Source organism: Rana temporaria, chromosome 5 (genome assembly GCF_905171775.1).
Source record: "Rana temporaria chromosome 5, aRanTem1.1, whole genome shotgun sequence".
Lineage (NCBI taxonomy): Eukaryota > Metazoa > Chordata > Amphibia > Anura > Ranidae > Rana > Rana temporaria.
This window is the reverse complement of record NC_053493.1, coordinates 176,203,246-176,226,845: the sequence shown is the minus strand read 5'-3', so window position 1 is coordinate 176,226,845 and position 23,600 is coordinate 176,203,246. Positions and strand designations below refer to the sequence as shown.

Sequence of the window (23,600 nt, the reverse complement as noted above, 5' to 3'; positions counted from 1 at the left end):
ATGTAACCTGTTTTTATATATGATGGGAAAAAAAAAAGTGTGTTGTTTGGCCTCATTCAACATGTTCCGCATATTGCTTCATCAGGAACAGGGTGCAAAAACTATATGGTAAATCGACACAATAAGTATAGCTTTGATCTTACAAAAAACTAAAATGTCATATTGTATGCAGGCCAGTCAACCATCCCTGTACTGATCGCCGTCTGTTCATTCAGAAAAGTAAGTGATTGGTAAATATCGGTAAAAATATAAGATACTAGAAAAAGTAGTTTTACTTACCCTGATACCCGACAGCTATTGAGCTCCTCTTCTCCTCCTATATGTGGACTGTCTCCCAGATGACCTCTTAGCTAATACAGGGCTATGGATAATCTGACTGCAAGGAAGGATTTTTCTTCTGGAGTTCAGCTTTAAAAAAAAAAAAAAAAGCTATGTGCCAGGGACAGTCCAGTTTGATGAAAAAAGCCAAATGATGCTGAATGTTCTTTTGCCAGAAAATTAGGTGATGTACACTTTGTGAATAGTTTCATATACTAGAAAGCACTCTGATTTTGCATTAGGAGGGGAGGGGTTTGCACAGCAGCTGCAAACAACTCTGCAGCTGAAGGAGCTGAGAGCAGAATGTCTAGTGGTGGAGCACTGAAAGTATAGTAATGGCTATGTTTTTGGCAGAATAAAAGTTGTAAATCAAACCTAAGTCTACAGGGTGGCATTGAACTCCTAGTAATCGAGAACATTTTAGAAAGTGTCTGAATTTCTGGAGATCAGCTCAGTGGCTTTAATATGGAAGAAAGGGCATCCATAATAATTATACGTGTTGCAAAATGTTATATTGTGCAACACTAGCTTTCTACACCAGAAAGCCAGTGTTCCATTCTTTCTTTTTTTTTCACATTAGCTCCAACTACATCCAACTCTGCCCCCTCCTTTCCCAGAGGGGATAAGCCAGGAGAAAAAAGGGTAAGAAGGAAAACAACCCCTTATTTTTCCTAGCCGTGAAGAAATAGGTTTAAAACTAAATTCTAATTTACAAAACCTCCCCTCGTTTGTGAGGGACTCGCAGATTAGAGCCCAAATGCACCTATGAGCTGCGTTATATTCATCAGTCTATATGGTTGTTCTCAAAAGGTTGTGGCTACTAAAAGTATCTTTAGCCTCTTTTATCCCTGACCAGTTTCCTACCTTCGATCTTGCCTTTGCAGAATGGGCCTCCATCAGCCGACTAGCTTGAAATGAGACACAAGGGCACAGTGGTTGTAATTGATTGCAGGTATTACTAATACACATTTCTCACACAGCAAACTGACATACCAACATACAACCACTCTTCCAATGACCTGCTTGGCTAGTACTAATGCATAGTTGACTTGGTGCTCTCTGTGCTCAAATGTAGCACCTCTTGTCATAACCTTATGAACATACTGTTCTATAACAAAACACTGATCACCTTTAGGCTGGGATCACATATATGTGAATTGGATGCGTTTTAAACCACATCCAATTTGTATGACATGTGAATGTTGTGAGTGTGGTATGTAACTTTAATGATAATAAGTATGGGGAATTTTAAATAAAGTGTTTTGACCAACAGTACGTGATAAATAAATAGGGATATGTCTGAATCTATGTATAATGAATCACAGCGCCTCTAGCCACTTATGGCAGGTAATACTTTTTTTTTACTTTGTTCAGACAATCTGTAATATACCACAATAATTTTCTGAGTTTGGTCATCTATTGGGAATTCTAATAAATGAATTAATATCTCCCAATTAAATTCATAAGTAAATACATTTTATAAGTATACAACTTCATACAAAACCGAAATTTCTGGTGATTAATATTTCATATGCATTACCAAAGACATCAACACAACAATGAAACTATTTTCCTTAATATTTGACAAATAATCCTAGGGTAGCCCCAATCAACTATGTGAAAAAACACAATATTTAATGCCTTAAATTTAAAAACACAATATTTCTTGCCACTCGGAAGACAATCTTCTGACTTTCTCTGGCCAGAAGAAAGGCTGAAAATAGGTCTTGAAGAGCCAACAGATATCAATTTAAAAGAAGTCTTAATTTAACAGGGATACCAGATTGGATTGCACAATAAACAATTTCCCTGGGACCACAATATCCAAATTAGTTGCAATACAGGTTAATCTTAATTTCACCCACACGCGGCTTCAACACACGGCAAGACAAATAATGTGGAACAATTATTAAATACTAAACTGCCCTTCACACAGTACTTGATAAGATTAAAATATAAACACTAAAATATGATTTCTATAATTTTGGGAAGAAAAAGTTGATCAATATTTATTTATACGGTCATATGACGTCCTGGTATTGAGGTGGGGATATCTGAATGATGCCTGCAGCTACAGGCATCATTCAGATATCCTTCTTTTCACCTGGCGATTCTGCGCATCATAAGAATGATCATAGTGGCAATTCCACTGATTGATCGTTCTTCTAGGCGGCGGCAGCAGACGTCCCCCCTCCCGCTGCCATCCATTGCATCTCCTGGTTCTCCCATGCCATCGGGGGCCTGGAGAACAAATAATCAAGCGCCGGCTCATGACCGGTGACCAGATAGTCACCGGTCATCTCTATGACCGTCGTAGGCCCGGGCGCGATATTATAACCATCGTAGGACCGGGCGCGATGTTATGACGTCATGCCCGGGTACCCGGAAGTAAATAAAACCGCAATCATGGCTGTCAGCTTGAGATCGTGATTTCTTTTTTCACAGTCTCATGCTTTCCAGCCTGGAGGAGAAATGTGGGGTCTTATTGACCCTGCATCTCTCCATAAAAAGGACCTGTGACAAACCATTCCTATTACAAGGGATGTTTACATTCCTTGTAATAGGAATAAAAGTGATCAAAAAAATAAATAAAAAAAAGGTGTAAAAACAATTAAGTAAAATAACGATCAGAAGCAAACACACACCCAAGTCCCGCCCACATATGTAAACGCTGCTCAAACCACACATGTGAGGTATTGATGCGTGCGTTGGAGCGAGAGAAATAATTCAACTTGTGATTGGTGTCCTTCTGGTGTATAATTAACCGGGCCTCTCTGCCATTGTCTGGGGAGTGAACACTGAAGAGATGATCTCACCCTTTGTAACAATGGGGCTATTTACCCTGGCTTTCCTTTGATCAAAGGCCTTGCTATCTGGATCTCAAAACACTAGTTTGACCATTGTCATTTGGTTTCCTGTAAAGTGGCACCCTTGTTCAGTGTATTCTGTTTCAACATAAGGCTTGTATATTGACCTTAACCCTCCACTGGAGAGGATAATCCAGTAAACATTTTCTCTGGTGGAGGGGGGGGGGGGCGGGGCGCTCCCCTGGTGTGACGATTTCTTGGCTGAGTGTTTCATGAAGTATGACAATCTTTATGCATCCCCGGTTCACACATGTCCGGGGCGGCTGCAGTGTGGTTTCAAAAAGGGTCCTGTGCATTTTTGGGTCCGGTTCAGGTGCGAATTCAGACAAAAATTTGCACCTGAACCAGTGAACAGGAACACACCGGACCCCGGACTGCAAACCTGGCCCTAATCTTGGACCACTAAACTATCAAATTTGATGACTGAAATGTTCATTTTGGATTCCACACTATTTAAACTAATCTTATCCAGTTTATACCCAAAGCCTGATTCCAGTAAGTAAAAAGGTTATGTGAAAAAATCTATACTCGATAAGATATTAACATCATACTTGTGTGTTTTGCATGTTTGTTTTAAACAATGTTTTTCTCCTCCCTGAGAAAGCAGGTATAACCTGTGAAAGGCATATGAGGACCCCATGCATATAGGACGATTGTTTTGTCATATGTAACATTAGTACATAAGAAATCAGGGACTCGCAGTTGGATAGTGTTCTATTTTATATGTGGTCTATTCATGTTTTCAATGGATTTTTGTTAATACATTTTGTAAAAACACATTGTTTAGTTTTGTTTTCCCTCAGCATCTCAAAAGTCTGCAGTATCTCTGTATTTTTGCAAAGTTATAAAGGATGTGGTACTTTTTAGATTGATCACATTGCTTCTTTAAATTTCCTCAAAGATCTTCTTTAAACATGGAGATGATTTTACTGTAGAGAGATTTTATACAATATTGTCAAAAGTATTGTGGTGCCTGCTTTTACACGCACATGGCATCACAGTCTTAGCCTGTAGGGTTCAATATTGAGTTGGCCCACCCTTTGCAGCTATAAGTTTCAACTCTTCTGGGAAGGCTGTCCACAAGGTTTAGGAGTTGTCTATGGGAATATTTGACCATTCTTCCAGAAACGCATATGTGAGGTCAGGCACTGATGTTGGACGAGAAGGCCTGGCTTGCAGTCTCCGCTTTAATTCATCCCAAAGGTGTCCTATTGGGTTGAGATCAGGACTCTGTGCAGGCCAGTCAAGTTCCTCCACCCCAAACTCCCTCATCCATGTCTTTATGGGCCTGGATTTGTGCACTAGTGCACAGTCATGTTGGAACCAGAAAGGGCCATCCCCAAGCTATTCCCACAAAGTTGGGAGCATGAAAATGTCAAAATTGTGTTGGTATGCTGATGCCTTAAGAGTTTCCTTCACTGGAACTAAGGGGCCAATCCCAACCCCTCAAAAACAACCCCACACCATAATCCCCCCTCCACCAAATGATTTGGACCAGTGCACATGTCCATAAAGACATGAATTAGCGAGTTTGGGGTGGAGGAACTTGACTGCCCTGCACAGAGTCCTGACCTCAACCCGATAGGACACCTTTGGAATGAATTGGAGTGGAGACTGCGAGCCAGGCCTCCTCGTCCAACATCAGTGCTTGACCTCACATATGCGCTTCTAGAAGAATGGTCAAATATTCTCATACACACTCCTAAAACTTGTGGACAGTATTCCCAGGAGAGTTAAAGCTGTTATAGCTGCAAAGAGTGGGCCAACAAAATATTGAACCCTACGGACTAAGACTGGAATGCCATTAAAGTTTGTGTGTGTGGAAAGGCAGGCGTCACAATACTTTTGACAATATAGTGTATATGTAGTACTAATTTTCTTCTGTTTCTGATATGTATTGTGGAGGGAGTAAACCCCTGAATGATGTAAATTTAGAAAGTTTTAGGATGTGGCAGTTAGACTTTTATCTTTCGTGATGCAACTTTACTTTTCGTTTTGGAAATGTTATCTCCCATTGAAAATGTGATAAGCACCAGGCATTTTTTATGCTTTCAGGGTAGTTGTACCATCAATGCCATGCCTGTTGGTATATGTCCATCTCCTGGCATCCAAGCTGGCTTTAAGCAGATCTCATTGAAAGCAGATTATGCAGATTATCCTGCTGTTCATTCAACTATTATCCATGCTAAATCAAGTCCTCATTATTACAAGGTAAGGCTATTATTGACATAAATGTTTGAGTGTCAGTACTGCATAATTTACTTGATGCACTTTTATATGCCAACTGCCATATAAAAAAACGAAGGCCTCTCCCACATATTTTTTCGATGCTGGGATTTAGATGGATCAAGGCAAAATGGTCAGTGGCCCAAAACCACCCAAAAGCCTTCAGATGACAGCTCCCACCCCCTGGTGTTAATGCATTTTATCTGCTTGAGAGGCTATGGCAGACTGATTTATTTTTTGCACAAAGTGACAGTTCTGTGCCTGCTCAGCTGCTTCCAATATAGTTAGCAATTGCTAATCAGAAACAGAAGGTGATCTAAAATGTTTTCTTCTTTCTGAAAACACCGTCCTGCTGGCTTTGTACCAAGCAGGTGGAGAAGAGGAAATTTTTGTCAACTAAAAAAATGTAGCTATTACAAACTGTTTTTTCATTACCATGTACATGTCAGGGCTCTCTTTTGCACTTTCCTGAACATCTTGAATCTAAGCAGATGCCCATATGGCCTCAATGTATGGATCTGGTATGTATCAGCTATGACAGCAGGAAACCAGCGTCCTATGATTGATAAGGGACCCCATCCGTTTGGAACCTGCAAAACTGCCCTGAAACAAACCGACTGTCCCGTAACTAGGGATGAGCCGAACACCCACCCGTTCGGTTCGCACCAGAACCTTCGAACGTACCGAACGTTCACGCGAACATTTAGAACCCCATTGAAGTCTATGGGACTCGAACGTTCGAATTCAAAAGTGCTAATTTTAAAGCCTAATATGCATGTTTTAAAAACGGTCGTTTTTTCTGGAGCAGTGATTTTAATGATGCTTAAAGTGAATTATTTATTTTTTAATTCCTTTAAATATTGTACCTGCTGGCTGTCTATAGTATGCCTGTGAAGTGCCACATGCTTAGAACTGTCCCTGCACAAAATGAGATTACTATAAGAAAAAAGTGTATCAGCCGTTGGAGACGTCCTTTTCCCTGGGAAGTTGCGATATGCAGGTACAGCCGGTATATCCCATCCACGAGATCCAGAGAGAGAGTAAGGTTCAGCTGTGAAAGGAGCAGAATAATAGTCCCATAGAATGCCCTTTCAAGAACGAGACGGGGCTACGCTTTGAAGGGTCCAGTCGACTGATTTTTAATGGTTCACTCTGAGATTTTATACAGTCTTCCAGGCACATGAACAATCAAACTGTCCCCACCCACACATCACACCGTGGGGAAGCTTCAATCACATTCTTTGAGCTAATTACTAAACATTCCTTCATTAACAGAACTCAAACAAAACACCATCACACAATGATCTCCTTCCAATCCACATCTCTAGACAGACGTTCTGTCTCCGACAAGTACATTCCACACACAAACAGTATTTAGCATACATAACACCTTTACACAAGGGACAATGAAATGTCTAGGAGTCTATGCAATTAACACCTTTCAAAAGAATGTGTCCCCACATTGAATAGCCAACAACTTGTGATATCTCCAGACATCCTGCAAACATGGATTATGATATCTCAAGACATCCTGCAAACATGGAATATGATTCACTTGCCACCGCATCTCCTGGCTTAATCTGTGCCCAAAAGTCACTCTACAATTAACCCTTTGTATGCCTCACTGCATGATGATTATAGATGTCCAGGCAGAATACATAGTTCCGTTACAGGCACTTATACACCTTCCCGCCCAGACCAATTTTTAGCTTTCAGCGCTGTTGCACTTTGAATGACAATTGTGCGGTCATACAACACTGTACCCAAACAAATTTTTTATAATTTTGTACCAACAAATAGAGCTTTATTTTGGTGGTATTTGATCACCTCTGGGATATTTATTTTCTGCAAAAAAATTTAAAAATTACCAACAATTTAGAAAAAAAAAAAGTTTTTTTTTGTTTCTGTTATAAAACATTGTAAATAAGTAAGTTTTCTCCTTCACTGATGGGCACTGATGGTACTGCACTGATGGGCACTGATAAGCTAGCACTGATGTGGTGGTATTAATGGGCACTAATATGCGGCACTGATAGGCAGCACGGATAGGTGGCACAGATAGGCGGCACGAATAGGCGGCACGGATGGGCACTGATAGGCGGCATGGATGGGCACTGATAGGTGGCACGGATGGGCATAGATGGGCACTATCGTATGTGTTGTACTAATGGATGCCAATCAGTGCCAAACAATGCCTGCCAACCAGTGATTCCCATTGTGGGCACTGATTGGCATCCATTGCGGCACTGATTAGCATCCATTTTTGTGTCCTTCTTATCCCTGGTGGTCTAGGGTGGCATACCATTTTTTTTTGCATCCCTGGTTGTCCAGTGGGCATCCCTGGTGGTCCAATGGGCAACCTCGGGGGGGCTGTGCTGATAATCGATCAGCACAAATCCCCCTGGCTGTCACAGGAGCAGCCGATCGGCTCTCCTCTACTTGCGTCTGACAGACGCGAGTGAGGAAAAGCCGATTACCGGCTTTTCCTGTTTACATCGTGATCAGCCGTGATTGGACACGGCTGATCACGTGGTAAAGAGTCTCCGTGAGAGACTCTTTACCTTGATCGGTGTTGCGGGGTGTCAGACTGACACCCTTCAACAACGATCGCCACGATGCGTGCCCCCGGGGGCGCACAGCGACTCAAAATCCTGAGGACGTCATATGACGTCCAGTCAGGATTCTACAACCACTTTGCCAACGTCAATATGTCATTGGCGGGCGGCAAGTGGTTAATCATGCGATTTTTTTTTTTATGCGATTTTTTTTTTTTCTATCATTATTTATATATATTTACTTGTACAATTTGTTTGCACATATCTACATCACTTACCGGACACATATCCCCCTTACTTTGTATAGTGGTGTGTGCACTATTATTTCATTAGCGCTGCATTTTGTTCATTTTATTTATCTACAAAAATATTTGTCTAAAACAGGTGTTTTTTTTTGTTTTATATATACATTTCTTTTGACTTTTGCACAGTACTGATGCGTTATGTACTGGTGCCATCTAGCTGATGTGTCTTGGTTTATGCTTCTGCAAAAGCACAAACAAACCAGGAAGACTGAGGACTGAACACACATGAGAAAGTATACCATGCTTTTTTCGATTTTAAACTTGAAAGATTTCCATACTGGTACATCTGTCCACAGCTTGGAGAGTTTCACCAAAAGTAATCTTGTTGTGGCCCCAAAAAATTCCCTGAGGGAAAGCACCATCAAACAACATATCTATAAATGATCACACATGGACTAAGATGCAAAAAATGGCAGCAGGTGCCCTAGATCTGTGATTAACCACCACAATACCTGGCACTTTCACCCCCTTCCTGCCCAGGCCATTTTTTTAAGTTTTCAGACAATTACTTTGTCATGCAACACTGTACCCAAATAAAAAAATGTTTGCATTTTTTTTTTTTGGACAGAGCTTTTTTTGGTGGTATTTAACCTCCCTGGCAATATGATTACTTCAGATTTTTGTTGCTGAAAGAGGTACTATTATTTTGCATGGCCTGTAATTTTTAGGAATAACACACTTAAATCTGTCCAAACAAGTCTAGTAGACATCCCGGGTATGATAAAGTTTGAAACACAAAATCATAAATTATAATATAATAAATAACTATAAATAATTAACAAATAATAATGTAATTATAATAAAAATTATTCAATAATGTAATCAAATCAAAAACACTTAAATTTGCTCAGTTGCAGAATTGTCCCTGTCATTACTTTCAGTCTTTGATCGTGAATTTTCCCACAAATCGCTATCACTCAATTTTGCAAGTGATTCTACTTTATTATCGCTGTTTTCTAGCTGGTCTAAAATCACTTTTGACATAAACTGACACTTTTTGGTTGCTATGGACAATCTCCAGTTTCCAGGCAGAAAGAACAGTTTTTATAATCTAAAACTGCATGCAGGATTTGGGGAATTTGGTGCCGAACTCCGCCCCCGTACTCGGCAGTCACCAGTGTGTGAATCGAGCGAGATGACAGCTCGCACACACAGCGGGGACACATCGCAGGATCCAGGGACAAGGTAAGTAACTTCCCCTGTATCCTGCAATGCGATCCCGAGTCTGGCTCGGGGTTACTGCTTTTGGTATGTAAGATTCACCCCAAGCCTGACTAGGGAATACCGCTAGGCAGGTTAATCACCACTGGGTATTTTATTATTTGCTATAGAAACAAATGCCCAAAATTTTGAAAAGTTTTTCGTAGTTTGTTATACAAATTTTGCACATAAATAATCTTCAAAAATTTTGGGCAAAATATACTCTGCTACATTCCTTTGGTTAAAAAAAATATGCATCTAATTTCCAGACTACCGAATACATTTTTGGAGGCCCTGGAGCACCAGGACTGTGAAACCCAAAAAATTACCAAGTTTTGAATGGGAAAACACCCCACAATATTTTCTAAGAGGCGTAGTTAGTCTTTTGAAGACTTAATTTTTATTTATTTTTTGCCACAAGTAGCATCACCTGTAGCAGTCTCTGTTGCTAAAAAAACAAGCAAACCTATCTTACTGGTATGTTGCTTCTCCCAGGAATGCCATGTTCACTGGCTATGAGGTACCGAAGTCTAAAGAACGGCAGAACAAAAGTGGTCCCAGGAGTGCAGTCGTCCACAGTAGATGGCTGGGACTGGTTTCTTGTAAGAACATAGTCGGACCTGCAAATAGATCATTTCAAGTGCAGGCAGTTTATGCTTGCATCTCTCCACTCTTCACCCTCTGAATTTTATTTTAGATATGGTGATTTTGTTAGTTGATATAATATATTGGCTCTTAAGGTTATTGTTTATTTGAATACTACAATATTGGGCTCACACACACAAATGCTATTGAGTTCAGTTCATGAGTTTTTCTGGATTTTTGCATAGACATAATGGCGTATGTCCTGGGAGATGAGGTTGATTTTGAGATTAACTCAGCACTCACCTGTGATCAAAATGGGAATGAAAGCAAGGATGATGAGCTCAAAAGACATTTTAAAAAAACACAAAAAACTCCTAATTAAGCATTTAAACCGGAAATAGGACGTCTACTTTATAGAGAACTACATCACACAAAAGATAATCCCTAGAGGCCTTAGAGACAGTAATTCCTGCGGAGCATTTGCACAATGACAGATTCATTCCTAAATGGAAGGAACTCTGTATCTCTCACGGTATAGACCTAATGAAGTTAAAAGTTGAGGAAGAATAGGCGCAATTAGATGATTTAAAGACTGAGATGGAACAAAGTAGTTCTGATTTAGATCCCTTTAAAAATGATGAGGAATTTAACAAACCGAACAATTTGGTTAAGAAAGAAATTGACAGAGTACTAAAAAACTTAAAAACCACCAAACAGTCTAAATTCCTTCTTGATTGGGAAAAAAATTAAATCTTTGACCTATACTCACAAAAAGGCAGAAATAGATCTAGACGTAGATGAGGCAGATCTCCTTTCCCACGCCCTGAGACAGACATGGCAACCAGCAAGCTTGATAGTGATCGCTCTGCTAGGTCTGTGATTTTTTATAGTACAAGAACGGGACAGTTCTCTGTCCCTGATACGAAAACCCGGGATTTTAAAGCAAAAGAAAATAACATTGAAAGAAAGAGATAAGAAAAAACTGAGCACAAATATAGGACCAGAAAGAAACGGAGGAGAACTTAACTTTTGACTCCCTTTTGGGACTCCCAGATAATAAGGTGGTTGATCTTTCCTCCTTCCCCATAAAACAAAATTGCATTTACAGATTTTAAATGATTATCTTTTTCTCCTAAACAAAATATGGAGGAGTATACAGTGTTTAAAGAGGCCTGGTAGCGCGTAAAAAACTTACAGGAGGAGGGAAAAAGCAATCGATCGACTGGTGTTCTGGATGAGTGGCTACCCGTCCGCCAGGGGACAATGACACTATAATTGGGCGACTGTGGCAGATGATTAATGTTGATAAATGTAAAGTTATGCACTTAGGGGCTAAGAATATGCATGCATCATACATATTAGGAGGAGATCAACTCTCCGTAGTGAAGGATCTGGGGGTTTTGATAGATCATCAGCTCAATAATGGCATGCAATGCCAAGCTGCAGTTTCCAAAGCGAGCAAAGTCCTTTCTTGTATTAAGAGAGGTATGAACTCCAGAGAGAGAGGGAGATAATTTTGCCCCTGTACAAATCCTTAGTAAGACCTCATCTGGAATATGCAGTTCAGTTTTGGGCACCAGCTCTCAAAAAGGATATCGAGGAACTGGAGAAAGTGCAGAGAAGGGCAACCAAACTGATAAGAGGCATGGAGGAGCTCAGCTATGAGGAAAGATTAGAAGAGCTGAATTTATTCACTCTTGAGAAGAGGAGAATAAGGGGGGGCTATGATCAAATATGTACACATGTACAAATATATAATGGGTCCATAAAGTGAACTTGGTGTTGAGTTATTCACTTTACAGTCAACACTGAGGACAAGGGGGCACTCTTTACGTCTAGAGGAAAAGAGATTTCATCTCCAAATACGGAAAGGTTTCTTCACAGTAAGAGCTGTGAAAATGTGAAACAGACTCCCTCCAGAGGTGGTTCTGGCCAGCTCAGTAGATTGCTTTAAGAAAGGCCTGGATACTTTCCTAAATGTACATAATATAACTGAGTACTAAGATTTGTAGGTAAAGTTGATCCAGGATAAATCTGATTGCCTCTCGGGAGATCAGGAAGGAATTGTTTCCCCTGCTGTAGCAAATTGGATCATGCTCTGCTGGGGTTTTTTGCCTTCCTCTGGATCAACTGTGGGTATGGAGTTTGGTGTATGGGATTGTATGTTTTTTATTATGTTTATTTATTTTTTTGTGGTTGAACTGGATGGACTTGTGTCTTTTTTCAACCTGACTAACTATGTAACTAGGATTTATGGAAAAAAGAAAATGGACTTTGTAGGCACTTTTTATAAAAATACAAAATTGTTTAATAGAAAATCACAAGACAAAATGTTAACATATCAATGAATACATAGTATTAAACCATGTTATGGGATATATAGAACCAGATCAATGGACCACATGAAGTGATTCGTGTTATTGTTGATCACTGGGGAACTTCAGTTCACACTGGGTCCACACTGTTCAATCCTTGACATGTAGGGAGTTCCACGATTAGCTCGACTAGTTTCGCGGGACTTATCCGCTTCCTCGGGAGCTTTGGAACTAGAGTATAGAGTATATGTATCAAAACAATGACATAAAATAATATAAGAAACCGAAACCAGACTATGGATCAGTGAAATAAAGATCTATTGCGCTACTGCGAGTAGTGAAACGTGTACCCCTTAAATAAGGGAAAAATTCTAAAACTTAAGCTGCTAAATCTAGACGGTGCACAAAAAACCATATGAATGAATATAATAAAAAAGTGATCAGCGCTATAGTTAGAAGGTAAAAAGCAAAAGACAAAAAAAATGGCTGGGAAGCCAACACTCAGTGAGCTATGTGATAAAGGGATACGTTCTGGTAGTAGCAACACCTCCGTGGAGGGTCCAGACAGATATCTGTCGGGTGGGCTACAGCAGCCTAATCCTTAGTAGTGAAACCAAGAAAGAATAAATGTGAACATAAACAAATAAATATTATCAGTCTATAATTCCAATGGGATCATTATATGGATGTCAATCATAAATAAGTGAGCATAGGTAGCATAGATGGCTCCAGAGTCTATACAGATGCTCTGATGGAATGGGTAAAATGCAAAGGATGATGGATCTCCAAAATGTGGTGTCTCCCTCCAACTCTAGTTTCACATTGCCCTTACCTTCATCCAGTGGTTAAACCGCATCAAGGGCAAGTGGTCTCTGTCGGATTAGCCTCACTGGTCCCGCTGATGTCCTCAGTGGATGATCCGTCCTCGAGAGGGTAGACCTCGGGCCTGTTGTTCTCAAGTGAGAAGGAGGAATGACACCGCAATCGTGAAGTACGTTCCGATAGGGTACGATTTATTGTGCAGAGAGTGCAGTACAAAGTTTAATATTTAAAATCAGCGCTCAAAGTCGGCATGGCAGTCAGCCGGCTTGTGTCCGCTGGCCTCCGGTTGGTTTCCTGTATCACGTGGTCGCTGTTGTCCTACGTCGTTACGTCACCGTCACGTGACTTCTTCAGGGATATCGATTGGCTGTTATGCCAGACCTTTTATTACAGGGGAACCGGATGTAAACACAGCGCCATTTTCTTGTAGTCCTATTCTAATAGACTGACAGAGCGCACTGGACAGAGCCATATATTCGGAATAGCATTAAAAATATAAATTTATAAAAATATATATATAAACCAATACAAAGCCAGCATACCTATATTGGGTCCTTATTCGGATACCAGGCTGTATAGTAATATAATAGTATACTGCATTGTGTATAAAAAATGGGTATTACAACATCTACATATTAAAGGGCCAGCCTTAAAATAGGAAATACATTCCAATAGGTAAATGCTGATAAGGGTTGTGGATCTCTAAGTGTGACCCATGACCTCATGGGTCATATAGATAAAAACCCGCTCTAATATATATTAGTCTGGGTATTATGATAGAGGTGATTAAAATGGTTGAAAAATCAAATAAAATTGAATAAATTAAAACAGAGTCTCATGAGACGACTAGCCCTAAATTAAAGTGATGTCGCATCCAGCCTGAGGCCTGCAGATACAGAACAACAATCATGCATAGGCATAAAGTACTACAAATTTATGTCACAGATATACATAACTGTTAGTCTAAAATGAGTGTCCCTGATGGACCAAATGGGTATAGAACAATTAATTATATAGATATGTCTTAAGACTACTATATAACTATTCAGCTTAAAAAATCTAAATTAAGCCATAAATTAAAAGTTATTCAAGAAACAATTGAGGTCGAAGTCCACGTTCAGGCCTGTGGGGGTTAATGTATTTAATGTATGGATCCACCTTGATTCCATCTGACTAATAACCCTCACCATGTGGCTGCCTCTCCAGGATGCTTTATATTTCTCAATACCCTAGAATTGTAAGGTGCTGGGGTCTTTATTGTGAAACTTTTCGAAATGTCTCGATACATTGTGTTTAGGGTGACCCTTTTTAATGTTGCGTACGTGTTCCTCTATACGGTCTTTTAATGCTCTCTTTGTCCTACCCACGTACTGTAGATTACAGTCACATTGGAGGACATAGACAACACCTACTGTGTGACACCCTATGAAGTCCTTAATTTGGTGGGTATGGGCTGTGTTAGTGCCTATGAATTGTGTTCTTTTCCCTTGGAACTTTTTGGCGTGTCTGCATGCATAGCAGTTCCTACAGGGAAAGAAACCCTTACCATCGAAGAAGGTGTAGCCAGGTTTAGGGGGGGGGTGCAATGACTGATTTAACTAATTTGTGTCTCAGGGTGGGAGCTCTTTTATACACAATTTTCGGCTTAATGGGTAGAATTCGTTTCAGATCTTTGTCACTTAAGAGGACATGCCAATGTCGTTGGATACGTTTGTTGAGGTCCCTATGTTGGGTATTATAATCAAGTATCAAGCATGGAGCCGTTTCTTGTGTGACAGTGTTCTTGATCTTGTCCTCCAACATTGATTTTCTTTCCAACTTTTGAACATGTTGTATTTGTTCACTTATCCATGATGCGTCATACCCTTTCTCTTCAAACCTCCTGCCAATAAAATTTGCCTGTTCTTTAAAGTCCTCCTCCTTCGTGCAGTTTCTTTTTAACCTAATGAGCTGGCCCTTAGGGATGTTATACAGCCATGGTTTGAAATGACAACTATCAATTGATAAGTAGCTGTTGGTGTCTACTGCTTTGAAGTGGGTCTTTGTCACTATTCGGTTTTCTTCCAATTGGATGTTCAGATCAAGGAAATCCACTGATTTGTCGTCAATCTTCCAGACTAGTTTGATGTTTTTTTCGTTGTTGTTGAGCTTATTTAAATGGGTTTCTAGGCTGTGTCTGTTGCCATTCCATACTATAATTACATCGTCTATGTAACGTTTGTATAGTGTGAGTTCTGCTGGCATGTTGGTATAAACCGCTAACTCTTCCCACTGGGCCATAAAGGCATTAGCCACACTGGGCGCAAATTTTGCACCCATGGCTATGCCTATGGCTTGCTTATAGTAGGCTTGGTTGTGCCAGAAATAGTTATATTTCAAACAGAATTCCAGGCATTTTATCAGGTATTTCCGTTGTTTACAGATAACGTCACTATGATTCCGTAGGAGCCACTTAGTTGCATGACATGCGTCATGGTGGCCCACTATCGTATAAAGCGACGTGACATCAGCCGTTGCCAATAGGGTTCGCCCTTCTAGTACTGGAGTTGATTCCATAAGTTGTAGGATATGTTTTGTATCCTTAAGATACGCTTTGGTATTGTGGACGGCAGGTTGAATATAGTAATCAATGTACTGTCCCATACGGAATCATAGTGACTCAATATACCCAATATAGGTATGCTGGCTTTGTATTGGTTTATATATATATTTTTATAAATTTATATTTTTAATGCTATTCCGAATATATGGCTCTGTCCTGTGCGCTCTGTCAGTCTATTAGAATAGGATTACAAGAAAATGGCGCTATGTTTACATCCGGTTCCCCTGTAATAAAAGGTCTGGCATAACAGCCAATCGATATCCCTGAAGAAGTCACGTGACGGTGACGTAACGTCGTAGGACAACATCGACCACGTGATACAGGCAACCAACCGGAGGCCAGCGGACACAAGCCGGCTGACTGCCACGCCGCGTTCGACTTTGAGCGCTGATTTTAAATATTAAACTTTGTACTGCACTCTCTGCACAATAAATCGTACCCTATCGGAACGTACTTCACGATTGCGGTGTCATTCCTCCTTCTCACTTGAGAACAACAGGCCCGAGGTCTACCCTCTCGAGGACGGATCATCCACTGAGGACATCAGCGGGACCAGTGAGGCTAATCCGACAGAGACCACTTGCCCTTGATGCGGTTTAACCACTGGATGAAGGTAAGGGCAATGTGAAACTAGAGTTGGAGGGGGACACCACATTTTGAAGATCCATCATCCTTTGCATTTTACCCATTCCATCAGAGCATCTGTATAGACTCTGGAGCCATCTATGCTACCTATGCTCACTTATTTATGATTGACATCCATATAATGATCCCATTGGAATTATAGACTGATAATATTTATTTGTTTATGTTCACATTTATTCTTTCTTGGTTTCACTACTAAGGATTAGGCTGCTGTAGCCCACCCGACAGATATCTGTCTGGACCCTCCACAGAGGTGTTGCTACTACCAGAACTTATCCCTTTATCACATAGCTCACTGAGTGTTGGCTTCCCAGCCATTTTTTTTTGTCTTTTGCTTTTTACCTTCTAACTATAGCGCTGATCACTTTTTTATTATATTCAGACTATGGATCAGTCTGGTATAGGGATTCATGTAGAATATACTCACCACTTGGATGGTTCTTATTAAATGGAATGCTGCAGCTCAAAAAAGCGCTACCTAGAAAAGAAGCCTCCTCCTGGCCAAACCCAGCCGGGTCAGACAGGAATACACACCGCTCACCACCAGAAACCAAGGGGGGCCGTATTGGGCCATTCCGCAAGCTAGGGGGTACCACTGGAAACTGAAAAAGCAATAATAATAAAATGGGTATGGACTTACTAGCCTGATCAAATTAAAAAAAAAAGCCTATAATTTGCATATCCATACATGGGCAGGCGAATAGAGAATGAAGAAAAAGAAAGAAAAAGATTTGCATAATATGTAATAAAAAGGTATTATTATAAGTTTGGAGCATAAAACACTGTTAAATGAACAGCATTTTTGTATATAGGGTTATTATATATGAAACCTCATAGTAAAACTAGATGCTGAAGTGCCTAAACATTATATGACTGAGTAGAAACACTAATTTAATATTAGGCAGAGTAAATACTTAGGAGGCTAGAAATTATATCATATATAATACCAAGTAGAATTGGCCACATAACAAAAACGAAAAAAATTCGGGAATATAAATAAGCCAGGTGGGCTAATAGGGTGAAGAAATTAAAGACAGGTGCTTACAGCATTAGATTGTCAATTTTAAAGTTTGTATGAAAAAAGAAAGTGTTACCTGGTTTGGGTAGCTATACAATCAGTCTTGCTGCGACAACTTTAAACAGGAGAGACATTTGTGCTGCAGCATTACTGTTTAAAAAAAACCTAAATAATGGCCAAAGGAAAAAAAGTGCTTAGTGATCTGGCCAAGGCACATACCAGAGTATCCAGCATATTAGAAGGAATTTAGTAAAGGATATATTCGCTTACCGCTATGGAGCGCAGAATCGGGGCAAAAGATCGCACCGCTGTGTATAGTGTGGCTCGCTCCACACTGACTGAGAAGTGTGTGCTGCCTGACTTAATATAGTACCCCGCACGCAGAACGACAGACGGCGTCTGACGTCACGCGAGCCGGCCAAGAAGTCCACCACGCAAGCGCCGTATGGCGCCAGCGCTTCTGGGAAATGTAGGAAATCCCAGCGCGCTGTAGAGCGGGTTAGACTGAGGACTGCTGAAGGTGGAATGACGGTCCTGATTGCCATTGCAGGGGGGAAACCACCTGATTCCTCACAAGGAGGAGAAGGCTCGGGTGGCCACTAGATTGTGGGAAACAGCACCCACGGCCCAGAGATCTCTGTAGATGAGCGGCTAGTGAAGTGAGGCTCCCCCTAGGGACGCGCAGCCATCATAGCATCCCTGCAAAAAATACATTAGGAAATATATGTTTAGTATATGTTTAGTTAAATGGCGTTGCCAGAACATAAACATAATAAAGAGTATATGGAACAAAGTTGTAAATTATTACAATACAATGGTATTGATTCTGTAGTGTGGTACAATACAAATAATATAACCACACTACTTTAACCGAGGAGGCCACGCCACACTTCTGCTCAGAGTTATAGCATTGTATGTATATGTATATATGTAAAAAGACCTTCCTCCCAAACGATATGCCCTTGATAGCAAAAAAAAATGTTTTACAACATTTATTGATTGATTACATAGATCATTGGTGCATTAATAAAATTGACAACCATTAGCCACCGTAAAGTTAATCTCAGGATTATCCTGTTAGAGGTCTGGATTTATGGTAGAGACCTAGGTGTGATCATCTTCCTGAATTGTGAATAATAGATATGATCATATATACGTTTTTTGAATTCCCTAATCGTCTTGCCGACGTAGAAGGCTCCGCATCGGCATAGCATGAGATAAACTAGCCCTTTAGTGGTACATGAGGCCTGAAAGGATGGTCTGAAAGTTTCTCCATTTGGTAACTCGAATTTTGTGCCTTCTTGTACCCATGGGCAATAGGCACATTGTCCACATTTGGTAAGACCCCTAGCTAGTCCAGTTGTTATCTGTTTGGGTTTATATTCGCTTGCAGTCAGTTTACTTCCTAGGGATGGACACCTACGAAATACAATTTCAGGTTTGTCTTTAACATATTTGCCAAGAATCGGATCTTCCGTAAGGAAATGCCAGTGTCGCTCTAAACAATTACGAAGTGCTCCATGTTGTGTGGCATACTTAGTGATGAATTTGGTTGTTTGTAACTGATCAGTAGCCTTGGACTGTGAGTATAAAAAGGATGTTCTATCTCGTTGAAATGCTTGATTATATGCTTTTCTTAGGAGGCTTTTGCTGTAACCGCATTGGAGTAGTCTATTGCGTAATTCTATAGCTTGGTTTTTGAAGTCTGCATCAAAAGTGCAGTTCCTGCGCAAACGAAGGTATTGCGCATAGGGAATACTATGTACCAAGGATAGAGGATGCGCACTGTCCGCATGCAGCAATGTATTTCCTGCTGTGTCCTTCCTATATAGTTTTGTACTGATATTGTCATTACAGTCTCGAAAGACTGAGACATCTAGAAAAGATATTGAATTCAATTCCCAATTATAAGTGAACTTCAAGTTAAAGTTATTAATATGGAGTACTTGTCTAAATGACGAAAATGTCGTCAATGTATCTGTACCAACATAATGTTTGGCACAGATATTGTTGGTATTGTTCACTAGCAAAAATTTCACGCTCCCACCCCCCCAGGTACAAGTTGGCGTATGCCGATGCGCAACATGTGCCCATAGCAACGCCTTGTACCTGGAGGTAGTGGGAGCCGTGAAATGAAAAGTAATTGTGTTTCAAAATAAATGATAGAATGGAAATAATGAGCCTTTGAAATTTCCATTCCCTATGATCAATTTCCATTAGAAAAGATTCAACAATTTTGAGACCTGTATTGTGTGGTATGCTTGAATATAACGCTTCCACATCAATAGTAACAAATAGAGCATGTGATGGAATGGTAAGTCCATCTAATTTTCTTAGGAGGTCAATTGTATCTTTGACATATGATGGTAAACTGATCACATGTGGCATTAAAAAGAAATCGACAAATCTGCTAGTATTTTCTGGGATGGAACCTATACCCGAAATAATTGGTCGTCCTGGTGGGTTGATTTTATTTTTATGAATTTTGGGAATCGCGTAAAAGATCGGTTCTCTAGGAAATGGTATATTGAAAAAATCATATGTTGGTTTGTCAATCAATGCCTCAGTATATGCTGAATAAATTAAAAATTTGAATTCTAATTTAAATTGGTCTATCGTTTCTGGGGCAATCGGTTTGTACCATTCTGTGTTGTTTAAAATATCGTAGCACATCTTCTCATACTGATGACAAGTCTGTAGTACGATATTGCCTCCTTTATCAGAGGACTTAATAATAGTGTCTGTTCTTGCTTGCAAGTTTTTGAGAGCATTAAGATGTTGTTTTGGCAAATTTGAGGGTAACGAGATTGATGGCATATTTTTAATCTCTCTGATTGTTGCCATAAGAAAGGCAGCTATTTGAGGATTGGTATTAAGATCAGGGAATTGATCTGACTTTTTTTTGAAGATGGGTACTTTCTTATTATACACCTGAGTTTCAGGGATGGGATCCCCTGGTTGTATAGGGCTTGAACTAGCACTCTCATCCAATAAGAGCATTAAGTCTCTCAGGGCTCTAAACTCCTTCATGGAGTATTTTTTAATTTGTTCAGAAAGATCCTTTTCCTCTCTTAATCTTCTTTTATCGGGGTCAAAAATGTGTTTATCTTTTTGCACGCAAGTTAACATACAAAGATCTTTGATCACTTCATACTTGTCCAGGTTGGCATTTGGACAAAAACTCAGGCCCAACTTGAGTACTGTTAATTCGTCTTCTGATAGGGGGTACGAGTTAAATTAATGACGCATAGTTCTTCATTAGTGGCATATTCAGGGATGTCTCCCCTAAAGGGATTTCCTGGTTGCTGATATGGGTGGGTACATTTTGTTTGTTTGAATTTGTAGACCTTGCTTGGTGTACGTTAGTCCCAGCCGGGCCACTAGTTCCACCTTCTGCTCCCCGGGGTACTCCCATGGGAGTGGGAGGAGCCTGTGAAGCAGTTTGAGTATGTAATTGTTGGAGTGCTTGGGCCGCAATTGGACCTATATTGGCATATTGTGATAAATCATGTGTTGGTATTTTTCCTTCACCCCTACTATGACCGCCGTGCGCTGGTGCTTGTGATGGAGTAAAGCCACCTGAATTGGTTGGCTTCTTATTATTATTGGGTGTACTAGGGTGCCCACCACCATAAAAGCCCCGCTTACGTGATCCGTTTTGTGCGTGTGTTGAGCCAAACGATTGTGTCCGATGCACCTGCGAATCAGATTCACTTTCACCTTCTGATACATCGGTATTCCTGCCTCTATTGTATGGTTTGGGAATTTGACCATGTCCTCGCCCTCTGGGTGGCTGATCCCATTTGTATGCATACCCCTCTACAAATGCCGTTTTGTCTCTCTCAAATTTAGCTTGTTTTTTGGAAATGATATTTTTATTGGTTTTGTCTAGGAATAATTTTAGTTCCTGACTTTTTTTTTCTCCAAATTTGGCATGCGTTTTGATTGATTCATATTTGTTATGTAAAAGGGCTAGTCCCTGATCCAGCATAGCTGTATCTAGGGAATATTGGGACAAAAGTAGTTGCATGCAATCCTGGCTACATTTGTTCAAAACACCTTCCCAAGAGGTTTTGAGATCTTGAGACGTATGTTTAATTGTTGGAAAGAGTTGAATTCTTAGACCCTGGGGACTGATATTTTCACTGATGTAATATTTAAAGTATTCCATATGCCAATGAAGGTTGGACTTTCGTTTAAGGAGTTGTTTTAGTTTTAGTTGTTTTAGTTTGTCAAAATACATTTTCAAATCATCAGTTTCTCTATTAGACCCATTATATGAGGTCTGGAATTCATTCATTAGGCCCAACCAGGCCCCACCTACAAAGTCCATTTTGGGTAGTTTAAAACACAGGCTCTGCCAGAGGGGTATAACAAAAAGCCAAATCAGTGAGAGAAAAAATACCAAAATAGAGATTGACCCTCCAAAAAGGAGTGAAAAGTTTGGCATATATCCAAACTGTTATACTGTACCAGAATGGTAACAAGCCAAAAAAAGGGAAGAATATCTATATAACATATAATTCATATAGAACTAAATATTTAATTCTAAAAGACATATATTAATGATAATTAGGGCTGACCACAATTGTGGACAATTTGGTGCTTCCACCTTCAATAATGTTAAAGACTGATTGCTTTGCCCTTGGATGGCAATCAACATCCTTGAAAACAATAGTGCCACATCCTGAGTTAATTGGGATTTATGGAAAAAAGAAAATGGACTTTGTAGGCACTTTTTATAAAAATACAAAATTGTTTAATAATGGAAAATCACAAGACAAAATGTTAACATATCAATGAATACATAGTATTAAAACATGTTATGGGATATATAGAACCAGATGAATGGACCACATGAAGTGATTTGTGTTATTGTTGATCACTGGGGAACTTCAGTTCACACTGGGTCCACACTGTTCAATCCTTGACATGTAGGGAGTTCCACGATTAGCTCGACTAGTTTCGCGGGACTTATCCGCTTCCTCGGGAGCTTTGGAACTAGAGTATAGAGCAGGGATATGCAATTAGCGGACCTCCAGCTGTTGCAAAACTACAAGTCCCATCATGCCTCTGCCTCTAGGTCTCATGCTTTTGGCTGTCAGAGTCTTGCTATGCCTCATGGGACTTGTAGTTCTGCAACAGCTGGAGGTCCGCTAATTGCATATCCCTGGTATAGAGAGTATATGTATCAAAACAATGACATAAAATAATATAAGAAACCGAATCCAGACTATGGATCAGTCTGGTATAGGGATTCATGTAGAATATACTCACCACTTGGATGGTATTTATTACATGGAATGCTGCAGCTCAAAAAAGCGCTACCTAGAAAAGAAGCCTCCTCCTGACCTCCTCCTGACCTGCGGCGCAAGCACTCCAACAATTACATACTCAAACTGCTTCACAGGCTCCTCCCATGGGAGTACCCCGGGGAGCAGAAGGTGGAACTAGTGGCCCGGCTGGGACTAACGTACACCAAGCAAGGTCTACAAATTCAAACAAACAAAATGTACCCACCCATATCAGCAACCAGGAAATCCCTTTAGGGGAGACATCCCTGAACATGTCACTAATGAAGAACTAAGCGTCATTAATTTAACTCTGTACCCCCTATCAGAAGACGAATTAACAGTACTCAAGTTGGGCCTGAGTTTTTGTCCAAATGCCAACCTGGACAAGTATGAAGTGATCAAAGATCTTTATCTTTTTGCATGCAAGTTAACATACAAACACATTTTTGACCCTGATAAAAGAAGATTAAGAGAGGAAAAGGATCTTTCTGAACAAATTAAAAAATACTTCATGAAGGAGTTTAGAGCCCTGAGAGACTTAATGCTCTTATTGGATGAGAGTGCTAGTTCAAGCCCTATACAACCAGGGGATCCCATCCCTGAAACTCAGGTGTATAATAAGAAAGTACCCATCTTCAAAAAAAAGTCAGATCAATTCCCTGATCTTAATACCAATCCTCAGATAGCTGCCTTTCTTATGGCAACAATCAGAGAGATTAAAAATATGCCATCAATCTCGTTACCCTCAAATTTGCCAAAACAACATCTTAATGGTCTCATTAACTTTCAAGCAAGAACAGACACTAGTATTAAGTCCTCTGATAAAGGAGGCAATATCGTACTACAGA

The 23,600-nt window shown here is 40.1% G+C and overlaps 1 protein-coding gene across 1 annotated transcript in view; it reads left to right on the top strand.

The window, feature by feature from the left end:
• The window catches only part of LOC120940503 (terminal nucleotidyltransferase 4B-like), a 1,128,146-nt gene that overhangs the window by 1,084,435 nt on the left and 20,111 nt on the right, over positions 1 to 23,600 (top strand). The window contains exon 12 of the mRNA XM_040353420.1: positions 5,241 to 5,396. Coding sequence (XP_040209354.1) covers positions 5,241 to 5,396 — 156 coding nt within the window. The remainder of the gene's footprint in view (positions 1 to 5,240; positions 5,397 to 23,600) is intronic.